The sequence below is a fragment of the Xylaria bambusicola genome (genome assembly GCF_022495145.1).
Source record: "Xylaria bambusicola strain CBS 139988 unplaced genomic scaffold F5B22scaffold_63, whole genome shotgun sequence".
In the NCBI taxonomy this organism is placed as follows: Eukaryota; Fungi; Ascomycota; class Sordariomycetes; order Xylariales; family Xylariaceae; genus Xylaria; species Xylaria bambusicola.
The window spans coordinates 124,902-135,826 of record NW_025953616.1 but is presented as its reverse complement, the minus strand read 5'-3'; the positions used below and the strand labels follow the sequence as shown (position 1 = coordinate 135,826).

The 10,925-nt window shown below is 50.9% G+C and overlaps 4 protein-coding genes across 4 annotated transcripts; 2 read left to right on the top strand and 2 right to left on the bottom strand.

Annotated features, from left to right (window-relative positions):
* The first annotated feature begins 2 nt into the window (after nt 1-2).
* F5B22DRAFT_625521 (alpha/beta-hydrolase) lies at nt 3-3,160 on the top strand. Its single transcript, XM_047976177.1, has 3 exons — nt 3-235; nt 403-1,374; nt 1,431-3,160. The coding sequence occupies exons 1-3, from the start codon at nt 173-175 to the stop codon at nt 2,991-2,993; spliced, it is 2,598 nt and encodes an 865-aa protein (XP_047826295.1). The 5' UTR covers nt 3-172; the 3' UTR covers nt 2,994-3,160.
* On the bottom strand, nt 3,095-4,338 carry F5B22DRAFT_625519 (mitochondrial ribosomal protein L27-domain-containing protein). The gene is made up of 2 exons (XM_047976176.1): nt 3,856-4,338; nt 3,095-3,548 (listed from the first exon to the last, which is right to left on the bottom strand). The coding sequence occupies exons 1-2, from the start codon at nt 4,042-4,044 to the stop codon at nt 3,426-3,428; spliced, it is 312 nt and encodes a 103-aa protein (XP_047826294.1). The 5' UTR covers nt 4,045-4,338; the 3' UTR covers nt 3,095-3,425.
* A 142-nt stretch (nt 4,339-4,480) lies between these two features.
* F5B22DRAFT_482116 (Utp14 protein-domain-containing protein) lies at nt 4,481-7,789 on the top strand. Its single transcript, XM_047972257.1, has 4 exons — nt 4,481-5,150; nt 5,212-7,131; nt 7,203-7,340; nt 7,441-7,789. The coding sequence occupies exons 1-4, from the start codon at nt 4,683-4,685 to the stop codon at nt 7,621-7,623; spliced, it is 2,709 nt and encodes a 902-aa protein (XP_047826293.1). The 5' UTR covers nt 4,481-4,682; the 3' UTR covers nt 7,624-7,789.
* On the bottom strand, nt 7,427-10,624 carry F5B22DRAFT_482113 (uncharacterized protein). Its single transcript, XM_047972256.1, has one exon. The coding sequence runs from the start codon at nt 10,195-10,197 to the stop codon at nt 7,972-7,974; it is 2,226 nt and encodes a 741-aa protein (XP_047826292.1). The 5' UTR covers nt 10,198-10,624; the 3' UTR covers nt 7,427-7,971.
* Nucleotides 10,625-10,925: the final 301 nt, after the last annotated feature.

Sequence of the window (10,925 nt, the reverse complement as noted above, 5' to 3'; positions counted from 1 at the left end):
GATGGCTAGCACCTGGTAGTGTCGACCGCCAGGGGATGCGTCGACGGATGGGCTGTTCCAGGTTTTAGACCGCCCAATAAAGCTTCCCTCGCGCCGCCGATGTGCTGAGGGACGTGTTTTGTTTTACTTTTACCGGCCGCCCTCAGAGGCATTGATACTCAAGTCCGCGACCATGAATACTGCTACGGTTTCTATGGCGGTCACGCCGACTGTCCTTTCGACCTTCCTATCACATGTAAGTACTACTTAAAACAGCCTCTCGACGTGCAACACTTGGCGTCTGTTTGCCTATGTCCAAGCTGTATTATCTTCATTACAGGGACCTGGTACTCATAGCCTCGGTTAATTGGTAGAATTCCGGCCTTGATAGCCATTGCTGACGTAGTTGTATGACTCGTGTAGTACCTCAATCGCAAACCTTTGCGCGAACGACCAACAGCACATCTATCCTATGATGAAGGCCTACATCTGATAAGATCATTCCTGTACTTCGCATCTCAGCATACTGTTGAAGAACTGCAAGCTTTCACGGCCCAGTGGGTTCCGCACCCCCAATGGGTGAAGGTGAAGGAAGTCGAGATACCAGAAGAGACGCTTCTGGAGGCCGCCGATGCTTTACAGGAACAGCTTGGCCCCGAGGGGGTTCGTTTAGTGGGCGGGAAGAATTGGTGGCAATGGAGACGACCTGAGAGCCCCTTGAAGGCTGAATGGATTGAGATGCGATCCGACTATAACGAACGGATAAAGTCGGGTGATGAGTTGGGCAAGCGGGTCATGCTATATGTCCACGGCGGTGGGTATTTCTTTGGCAGCGTTGATGAACATAGATACCAGATGCAACGGCATGCTCGGAAGCTCAAGGCTAGAGTCTTCGCACCCGAGTATCGACTGGCGCCTCAATTCCCCTTTCCATGTGGTCTGCAGGACTGTTTAGCAGCATACTTCCACCTGCTCAAAACCCATGAACCATCCTCGATCATTCTAGCCGGAGATTCGGCGGGGGGTGGCATGGTTTTGAGTGTGCTTGTCACACTAAGAGACCGGGGGCTACCTCTCCCAGCCGGTGCTATCCTGATTTCACCATGGGTTGATCTAACACACAGTTTTCCAAGTGTTTCTGGTGACTGTCCGTTAGACTATATCCCTCCTAATGGCTTCCATCATAAACCGTCAGAATCTTGGCCACCTCTAAACGCAGATGAATATGTCACGTTAAAGGAGGAAGTGTCCAAAAGGAAAAAGTCCAATCCATCAAAACAGCTCCCCGAAGCCGAGAATCCAGCGGTTGAACAATCCATGAAGAGCCGGGCAGAAACCACATATCTTAGGATACATATCGATGGTAAAGAAGTTGTGCTCAAAGATCAGATCCAGGTAAGATATGTCCCATAACTAATATGTTATAGATGTTAACACATATCCATGATCAGATGTACACAACCAATGAACTGCTATCGCATCCGTTGGTCAGCCCTATTATGCAGCCTTCACTCGGTGGCTTACCGCCATTGCTCATTATGACTGGCGGAGGCGAAATTCTTCGGGATGAGCAGATATATCTGGCCCATAAGTGTGCAAACCCGGATAAGTATCCTCCTGGTGACACTCATTTGAATGAAACAGCGAAGGAGCAGATTTCGCTTTTCAAACCAACTGATGTTCAGCTTCAGATATGGGACGATTTGTGTCATGTCGCACCAACGCTAAGCTTTACTCGACCAGCCAAATATATGTACCGATCGGTTGCACAGTTCGGAGCTTGGGCGTTAGCCAGAGCTCAGAAGACGGAGATTGAGATATTGGATGATGATCAGATTTCTATCATCTCAAGCTCCAATTCTTCTAGTGGCGAGGACGCGCCAGGTAAGGAGGAAACTAAATCACCAGGACCAGAGCAGTCCCAGGTTGGCAAGGCCGGCGACCCTTTGCCACCCTTCAAGAACCACATGATCCGACAGCGGGTCAGTCGACACGGTATTATTAGGCCGTTAGAGCCGGCTGTCGAACTTCCCGCATGCACTCTTGATCCTAATGAGATTGGTGTCATCAAGCAAAGTCCTGTTCAGAAGTGGCTTGAGGCGCGTCACCAGTGGGATACCCGCTTTGCGAGTACTCGTGCTAAAGTACATAAGAAGCGGCTCAAGGAGATGATGGCAGGCTACCAGGGGTTTGATGGCGAGACACCACCTCCAAGCGCTCTAGCCGCAAGACGTAAGGCTGCTGGTGCTCTAGTGGCAAAGAAGAAGAAAAAGAGCATGGGTCTTGCTCTATGGTCTCTATGGGGCTCAAAGCATGACGAGATGACCGTTCAGAGAGAAGAAGAAGCTGGAAAGCCTCCGGAGATGAAGATTGCTACGAAGCAAGAGGGCCACGGCGCACGTTCCCCGTCAGACCTAGAAAGACAGGAGCGTGACATGGCGAGCCAAAGACCGTTGAGTAGCCGGAGTCCCTCGAAGACAAAGATCGTCAGAGATGAGAACCAAACGTTGGATAGTGGCGTCATTGAAAACACACCAATTGCAGTTCTAATGGCAAAAAGAGAAGGGAAAATTCCCCAGGATGCTGCCGAACCACTCCCATCACGTAATAACGACTCGCTTTCGCCTTATTACGTCCCACCATCGACTGGGGCCACTGGCAAACGACCGATTGTGAGCGGCATTGCAGTGCCGTTCAGCCTGGGCAAAGAAGCCGAAACAGCTAGCATGATTACCTTAACCTCAGCAATGGACCAATCCTCGCGAGTTGCGAGTCCCATATCACCGGATCCGAGGATGGACGATTTATTTCCTACAAGCGCTACGGCGATGATGAGCTCTAATCCGGATATAGCTGACGCGGCGGAGGAGCCACCAACGCCCAAGGTAGTAGACACCAATACACCAGCAATGATCACCCCTCTAGCCACACCACTTTCGGGCGGCAGTGCTCTGGAACGCCCACCTTTGGAGACCTTTGTCACAGCGCAGGAAGAACTGCCGAAGGTCCAATAGATTGTGGTCGCGAATGTAATGAATCCTGTTGGGTGGGAGGAAGAAAGAACAGCACACGACTTTATACCCAAGTCTTTGGAATAGCTTTTATTTTGTATACCCTCGTTAGTAATAATCGTATATTAGTATGATACCAAACACGAATTCTTATTTGTTTCCTTTTGAAATCTTTAGATTTTTGACTTGGTAATTGTGATACATTATATACAGGCTCCTGAGGTATACATATCCTCACAGTATTTGTAGATTTCTGTCGGCGGCTGTATCAGGAACATGACGCTGTGGTTTTCGTCTCGTCGTGCACGAACGCTCAGCTCCAGGTCCTCTAGGGATACTTGTTGCTGGTATCCCTAGATTTTCGGATGGTCTAATCCTCTTATAATGGGCCACGACGAAAAGCAAACTGGATCTACTTTCCGAAGCTGGTGTTATTTAGTCCAGTCCGTTCTCGGTCTTCCACCGATCTAGATATAGTTCGGGACTCTTGGGACCCAGCTTATATCCCTCGTACCTACCCCTCGTGTGCTCGAATTTCATCGTAATGAAAGGTGTTAACTGTTTGGAAGATGTTCAGTTAGCATATAACCAATAACAGTGTCTTGAAAGCGAAGTGTCCGTATAGTTCCAGCCCTTTTCTTATGTACTAGACATACTTCTAGTATTCTTCTCCCTCTCCGAGGCACCTCTCTCTGTCCAACCAATCTTCTTGCGTACTAGTGGTATACAAGGAAGAGGGGGTTGGGTTAAAGAGTTGTCCAGTTATAGGCAAGGGGCCTCGCGGTTTAATGTGATCTCGACCCTCGTCGTTTATAGAGAGGCAAGAGGGCAGGATTTCGAGTTACGAATAGAAAATAGAACGCACATTAAAGGTATCGAGATTAGAGGGCACCACATATGTCCGCACCTTCTTCCAGTCGATAACATAGCCACCGAACTTGGTGTGTTGACCCATGGACCCGGTGCGTGTACCCTTATAGTATCCCTTATTGATATCCTTGGTCGTCAGCGGCAGCTTGCGAAAGCGCTTTAGGAGCGCTTGGGTCGGCTGCATTCTGATTCCCTTTACACGTTATCTCGCTTCCTTCCTTTCGATTCTGGTCTCACCGGATCCTTTCGGGGCAGTTGGTTGCTCGGAGGTGGCCGCCCCGAAAATGGCGATTTCGAGATAGTTTTCACCCAAGCTTGTCTTAGGAATTGACAGGATGGTCAATGCGTCGGTGCGTATGGCGAAGGAGTCGATATTCCTTTGTCCGCTAGGGTGATGCGATGCGGCGTCCTATTTGAACATTTCAGATAGCACCACTATGAAGTCGCGATACTAAAATTCAATTGCCAATTGTCCGACAGACAGACAGGGGTGTTGGTGGTTTAAGTGGTCCCTGTGCTTTTAGTGGATCGCTCGAGCTGGCAATGGCTGCTCGATAAAGCGCCGATAAGAGCTCCCCCACTATCGCGATAAGAAAAAGTTCTGGTAATCGGGTTGCTAGTAAAAGAAATCCCATGGTTTACAGATGTAATATCAAGTACCGCCGTTCTGCTTCTGTATTAGTATTTGGTGTCGCGGACAGGATTGAGTGAGTTTTAGCTTGTGCAGCTTGTTTTGGTCACAGGCTCTTTTAGGCTTTACTAGGACCTCGCCTGTTTCCAAATAATATACATTCGAAACAGCGACCAATACGTAATCCCAAAATGCCTGGCCGTCAAGCTCATGGGCGGCCCCTTATTGGCGGCGGCGGCAAAGGCAAGAACAAACGGTCGAGAACGAAGTCAAATGGAAAGGCCATGAACGCCTATGCTGCTGCTGCAGCTGAGGTAGGCGATCAGCAAAAGCGCACCCCACGCTATCGCCAGCTCGATGCGGATCTGGACGACGACATACCACGCGGGAAGCATGCCCGGGATGACGACGACGACGACGACGATGAGGATGAGGACGATGCACCACCTCGAAAAATGCGCCGTAGCTCTCGGCGAGACGAAGATGACAATGTCGAGTATGGGAGTGATAGCTCTGGCAATTCATGGCGTGTAAACGCAGTGCACGAGGAAGATGACGAGGAGATTGACAGCGACGAGGCTTTCGGCGAGAGTGACGAGGAACGGTTTCAGAACTTCAAATTCCCTGTAGGAAAGAAAAAGAAGAAACAGACAGAAGAGGTAAGCTGAGCAAGGGCAAACCCGGAGAGCCGGCCGTCGGCATGGCTAATTGTAGATGTAGGATGACGAGGACGACGAAGATAGTGAAGACGAAGACATCGGCGATGCCGATGGTGCCTCACTTGGATCCGACGCCATAGATCTTGCTGATGCTCTAGACATGTCTATGTCAGAGGACGATGATGGCGCTCAAGAGGAAGATGAAGACGAAGACAACTCCGAAGTTGAAGATGATAGCTCGGGAGACGAATCCTCCGACGTTGAATCAGATGACCAAGAAGGAGCAGATATTAATGAATGGGTGTCGAAGTTTGCAGGAGCCGACGATGCGGAGGACGACGAGACCCAAGCGGCGCCTTTGAAACCGAAACTTGGCCTTAAGGAATTAGGTCTCTTGAGCGTAAAGGACTCGGAACTTAAAAAGTCTCTCAAACTTATGACTAAAGATGAACGAGCCAAGAATAAACAAAAGCTCGAGGTTCCGCTCGCGCGACGGGCACAAGCTAAACTCGACCGTGCAGTTGCGTACGAAAAGACAAACGAAACCCTTGGCCGCTGGCTTGACACTGTAAAAGCTATGCGTAGGACGGATGAAAGTCTTGTTTTCCCTCTACCTCAACATGAGACAGGCTTGGCTCGCCATAACAACACTGAACTTGCACCACTGGATCATAAGACTGCCGACACAGAGCTCGAAAATACTATCATGGCCATTATGCAAGAAAGTGGTCTAAGCTTGGACCCTGAACCGAAGAAAAAGGCGGTTGTGGTTGATGAGGAGGGCCAAACTGTCTCTAGGAAAGCCATGCTACAGCAAAAACGTCGCGAGAGAGAGCTTCAGTCTAGAGAAGAAGCTAGGGCGAAGCGCATTAAGAAGATTAAGTCTAAGGCCTACCATCGCGTACATAGAAAGCAGAGGGAAAGGGACGAAATGAAAGAGCGAGAGATTATGGCCGCGTCTGGTGAGATCGACAGTGAGGACGAACGGGAGGCGTTGGACCGCCAGCGTGCGGTGGAGAGAATGGGAGCGCGACACCGAGAGAGCAAGTGGGCTAAACAGGCAAATAAAAACGGTCGAGCCGCTTGGGACGAGGACGTACGCTTGGGAGTCACCGAAATGGCGAGGCGAGATGAAGAGCTCCGTCGTCGTATTGAAGGGAAATCCGCGGATAAGGGTTCAGACGACGAATCCGATGACTCAGATGACTCCGGTGGTTCCGACGTTGACGAAAGGGTAAAGCTATTGCGACAACTCAAGCAAGTTGAAGCCATGGAAGATGCTGAGCCTAAATCAAAACTAATGAAAATGGACTTTATGAGAAAGGCCGAGGCCAGACGGAAACAGGAAAACGATGAGCTGATAGCTGATATGAGACGGGGACTTGATTCAGACGCAGATGACCTGAGCGAATCGGACCACGGACCCGAGGATATTGGCAGACGGATATTTGGCCAGCCAGCTGACTCGAAGCTAGCGTTAAAGGCCAGTAAACCAAGCAAAAAGACCAAAGCAGAAAAGACAGACGATGCTCAAGAGGATACAAATAACGCCCAGGAGCCCGCGGTTGGCCGATCCAAGGTCCTTTCGGCACCAGCTCCGCAGATTCCTGATGCAAATGGAACGGCTGGTGCATGGAGTCAGCCGACGGCGTCTGGATCTTCAAGGAAACAAAAGGGCAAAAAGACAGGGCCCAGCACAGATGTATTGGACATCGATATCAACTCCGTAGCTGTCTCTGCTCAGCCTCCAGTGTCAGCACCCGCGAAAGCTAAGGCGAAGAAGGGTGATAAGGTGCAGGCCGAACACTCTTCAGACGACGAAGATCAGGACCAGGCTGTACAGTTCCGTGAACAAGAGCTCATCGAAAGAGCCTTTGGAGGCTTGGATGTCTTTGAAGCGGAATTCCAGGCCGAAAAGGATGCCGCTGTTGCAGAGGACGATGAAAAGACCGTCGAAACGACATTGCCTGGCTGGGGTGCCGTAAGTGACTGCGCCCTGATCGCTAATTAATCTTGTCAGTCGTTTCGAGGTGCTAATATTTGTTCTTCTAGTGGGTGGGCGAAGGTGTGACGAAACGCGAAAAGAACCAGCAGCGGAGGTTCTTCACCAAGAAAGACGGCGTAAAGCCCGATGCCCGCAAGGATTTCAAGAAGGACAAGGTCATCATCAACGAGAAACGCGTCAAGAAGGTTAGTCTACGGCTTTTTCACCTGCCCTGTTTTATATCTATCTGCCCACAGACAAAGCGTTTACAGAAATTCTCCCCCAATTCTAACAATGACCGCACAGAACGACAAGTACCTCGCCTCACAACTCCCTCATCAATATGAGAGCAGAGCGCAGTATGAGCGCAGTCTGCGACTGCCCATGGGCCCCGAGTTCATGACCAAGCAGGCGTTCCAGGATGCCACGAAGCCGCGCGTCATCATCAAGCAAGGCATTATTGCGCCTATATCCAAGCCTACGCATTAGTTGGTATGGGCTATTAGGAGGAGGCAGTGTATATCCTCTCGCTCTGGAATAACATTGTATATAGCCAGCTGGATGTCCGTTTACTAGATTACCAGGGGCGAGCGTGGCGGAAATAGAAAGTAGCATTGATGCATGCAATGATTTAATCCACATAAGTCTAGAGTATGGCATTGTGAGACCTGTCATCGAAGTCTTGATCGTACTGTTATTATGTCGCTCCCGAATCATGGATGGAACTCGATGTTTGTTTGTTTGTATTTAACCCCTTATACGGGGATTGTGGGGGTATAAAGTAACGTTAACTGACGCCACCATCACTGCCTCTACTCTACTCTACTAAACATCTCATTAATCGTCCTCCTCGTCACTGCTATCCCCAAATATGGCTTTCAAAACCTCTTCCTGGGCACGTTTGCCCTCAAGCGCATCATTGACATCCGCGTTGACTTCGACCGGCTGTGCTTGTTGTGTCTGTGCGGGTTCCGGACGATGCGCTAATAACAGCCCTCTATTATCGCTGATCCCAGCGTTTGTATTCCGACTTGCAGTAGTACTGCTATGGTTATTATTCTCGAGACTAGCGGCTGCTTGTGCCTGCCTCATAAGCTCGTCCAGCGTCACGGCGCCTTCGCTATATACCCCTGTTGTTCCCATCCCGCTAGCCGCGGCCGTGGGTCTAGTGCTGCTAGTCTCCGTCTCTGCGTCGGGCTGCACGTGCGCGGGGGGGCGGACGTTGAAGCGCTTACATAGAAGTCTCGTGGGATAGAAGTCTGTTATGGTGCGCGTCATAGAGCCGTACATGCCTAATCTCGCTGCCTCTTCGGCGGGGTCTTTAGGCTTCTCGGGCGGTTTATGCAAGAGGTCTTCGCCTTTACCTCCTCCCGCTGCCCCGGCGGTGGGTTTCGCTGTGGACGTCGTGAACCGCGAGGCCATGAGGCCAGTCATAGGCTTGAAGATGCGCGCACAGCTGACGAATTCGTGGAGTTCACGCATCCAGTCCTGCGTCTTCATGTTTGGCGGCTTGGAAGGGATCGTCTTGTTGAAACCTGCGGCATACTCTAGATATGTGCGGTACCGCCCGCGCTTCGCTTCGTCGTCCGCGTATGGCGCCGGGCCGGTCCCACTGGCGCCGCGCGTGAGGGCTGCAACAGCTGTCACTTTGTCAAGCTCAGGAAGCTGGCGCAAGAGCTCCTGTTGCTTCTCGGCTTCGGTGAGAGCAAATTCCGCAGGCACCTCGCCTAGCGCTGGTGGGAGGTTCGTTTTACCTGTTGCGGACGCGAGGCGCTCGCGGGCTTCGGCCGACAGAAAGTCAAACACGGACTTTCCAGGTAGTTGTGCCTCTCCGAGAAGAGCGGCACGCGATTTAGGATCGAGTTTTGACGATTTCGCCGCGTCTGCTGTTGATATGTAGTCTGCCTTTTCACCTTCGGCTTTGCGCTCCTTGCTGGATTTCCAGCCTGGTGGTATTTCGGGAGGGGGGTATTTATCTGAATCCAGCGAGGACGTCAAGGGGTCAGCTTCAGTGCCGAAGAGGAATCCCTCGAGAGGCAGGCGGCCATCATGGCATTTTCGCAGACCCTTGCTCACCCTGGCCAATATGTTCTTTCTTGATCTGAATACCGGAACAGCCCCGAGAGCTGGATTTGCTGTTGTAGTCCCAATTTTCTTCTTTTTTTTGTCACCCCCTATTACCCGGTTATAAGATATTTTCGGGCCAATCTCGTATGGGTCTTCGTCATCAGAGCCAGTATCGTTTAGAATCCCGATCCCAATGCCTCCCTTCCCGAATTTATTCTTTTCTTTCTTTGACAACCCTGGCCGCCGCAACGGTAGACCCAGAGATTCTTCATCGGAACTCTCACCAGCTTCCGGCTTAGAGGCATTTCTCAAGGGTGTCAACCTTGACTCGCCCTCAAATCCCAGACCTTTACGGTCCTTTTTCTTGATAAAGGCTATCATAGAGACATTTTCGGGCGCGAAAAGATAAGTCTCTCCAGCGCTTTGTGGCGCATTGGGCTTGTTGGCGATGTCAAGCCTGGCTTTTCGGCGCACTTTTGGTCCAATGCCTTGCCCGTCTTTCCAGCCCATTTTCCTTAACAGCTTGACACCCATGGTCTCTCCTTGGACCCGAAAAAGGCCGGCCAGGCCACCACGGCCAATGCCATCTTCCTCGGTAGAGCCTAGACCGGCAAATCCTTGCGCAGTTTGTAGCTTCTCGGCATCGGCTGCATCTGCCAGGTCCTCCTCGTCCATGAAATCTTCTATGCGCTGCTGTGACGTCTTTTGCTCGTCCTTATGGCGATTTGATCTAGATGACACGAAAGTCGATGGCGTCCAGCCTTCTTTAGACCCCACAGTGTTGAAGTAGCCAGCGCTCCAACCGCCGGTGAAGGCGCCATGTAGGCGCTTTCGGCCCCGCTCATCCCTTACCTCCTGCTTCCATACGGGCACGTAGGAGCCGTCATCGCGCACCTCGGGGTCGAGGGGCGGTAGTGGAGTGCCGAAAAGCACATACGGGGATTGCTGGGCTTGGAGGTCGGCTTCGAATTGCGCGCGGTTTCGTTTGTAGGACATTTAGGCCTCGGCAGCGCGTAGGGCGCCTTATAGGTCTATCATCTGTCTAACCGGGCGGGAAGTATAGGCGCCTAGAAAATGAACGAGTGGAAAAGAAACGGTCAAGTACATCAGGTCCCTAGATTATGTTACATAACTTGGAAGTGTTCAGTTTGGTTGGTTGTCTGTCGCATTGATGTATTAAGATGTTCTCGGAGCTGTCATGTCCAGGGCTGATAAGCCTACTGGTATGGGAGCTTATCAGAGTGGGGCGGGCAGCTCCCTCGCGACGTCGCTAAGAAAGCCGACTGGATTCTTGATTCTTGATTGTAGATTTTAAGGTTCCCTGTGGAATTGAATTCATCGATTGTCTTGAGGGAGAATACCTATAGTGAATTCAATGATATATCGGGGCATGTTATCATGGTAACGTGACTGCTGCTACGGGATATAACATTACTATATGGATATGTACGCGAAGCCTGGACCAGTCAAGGAGACTCAGTGACCACATACACTCCGTAGTAGCAGTGTAGCCGCTGTTTCTCTTCCGATACATGTTAAACGAAGCACCAATAGTGCTCACCACGATTGTAAGCTAATGCGGCGGTAGCAGGTTGATACCGACCGGTACCTAATCTCATCGTTGTTGAGCCAAGCAGATTGGTATTCGCTTCGCATGTCGTCATACCCATGTCTCGTCTACCATCCTGCACCTCACCACGGTATGAGAAGTTTGTAAGTAGGTA

Coding starts and splice junctions, on each gene's coding strand:
- F5B22DRAFT_625521 (XM_047976177.1), top strand. CDS start 173: ATGAATACTGCTACGGTTTCTATGGCGGTCACGCCGACTGTCCTTTCG. Junction 236..402: donor TTTCGACCTTCCTATCACAT/GTAAGTACTACT, acceptor TGACTCGTGTAG/TACCTCAATCGCAAACCTTT. Junction 1,375..1,430: donor TGCTCAAAGATCAGATCCAG/GTAAGATATGTC, acceptor ATCCATGATCAG/ATGTACACAACCAATGAACT.
- F5B22DRAFT_625519 (XM_047976176.1), bottom strand. CDS start 4,044: ATGCAGCCGACCCAAGCGCTCCTAAAGCGCTTTCGCAAGCTGCCGCTG. Junction 3,549..3,855: donor CTAATCTCGATACCTTTAAT/GTGCGTTCTATT, acceptor TCTTCCAAACAG/TTAACACCTTTCATTACGAT.
- F5B22DRAFT_482116 (XM_047972257.1), top strand. CDS start 4,683: ATGCCTGGCCGTCAAGCTCATGGGCGGCCCCTTATTGGCGGCGGCGGC. Junction 5,151..5,211: donor AGAAGAAACAGACAGAAGAG/GTAAGCTGAGCA, acceptor TTGTAGATGTAG/GATGACGAGGACGACGAAGA. Junction 7,132..7,202: donor CATTGCCTGGCTGGGGTGCC/GTAAGTGACTGC, acceptor TTGTTCTTCTAG/TGGGTGGGCGAAGGTGTGAC.
- F5B22DRAFT_482113 (XM_047972256.1), bottom strand. CDS start 10,197: ATGTCCTACAAACGAAACCGCGCGCAATTCGAAGCCGACCTCCAAGCC.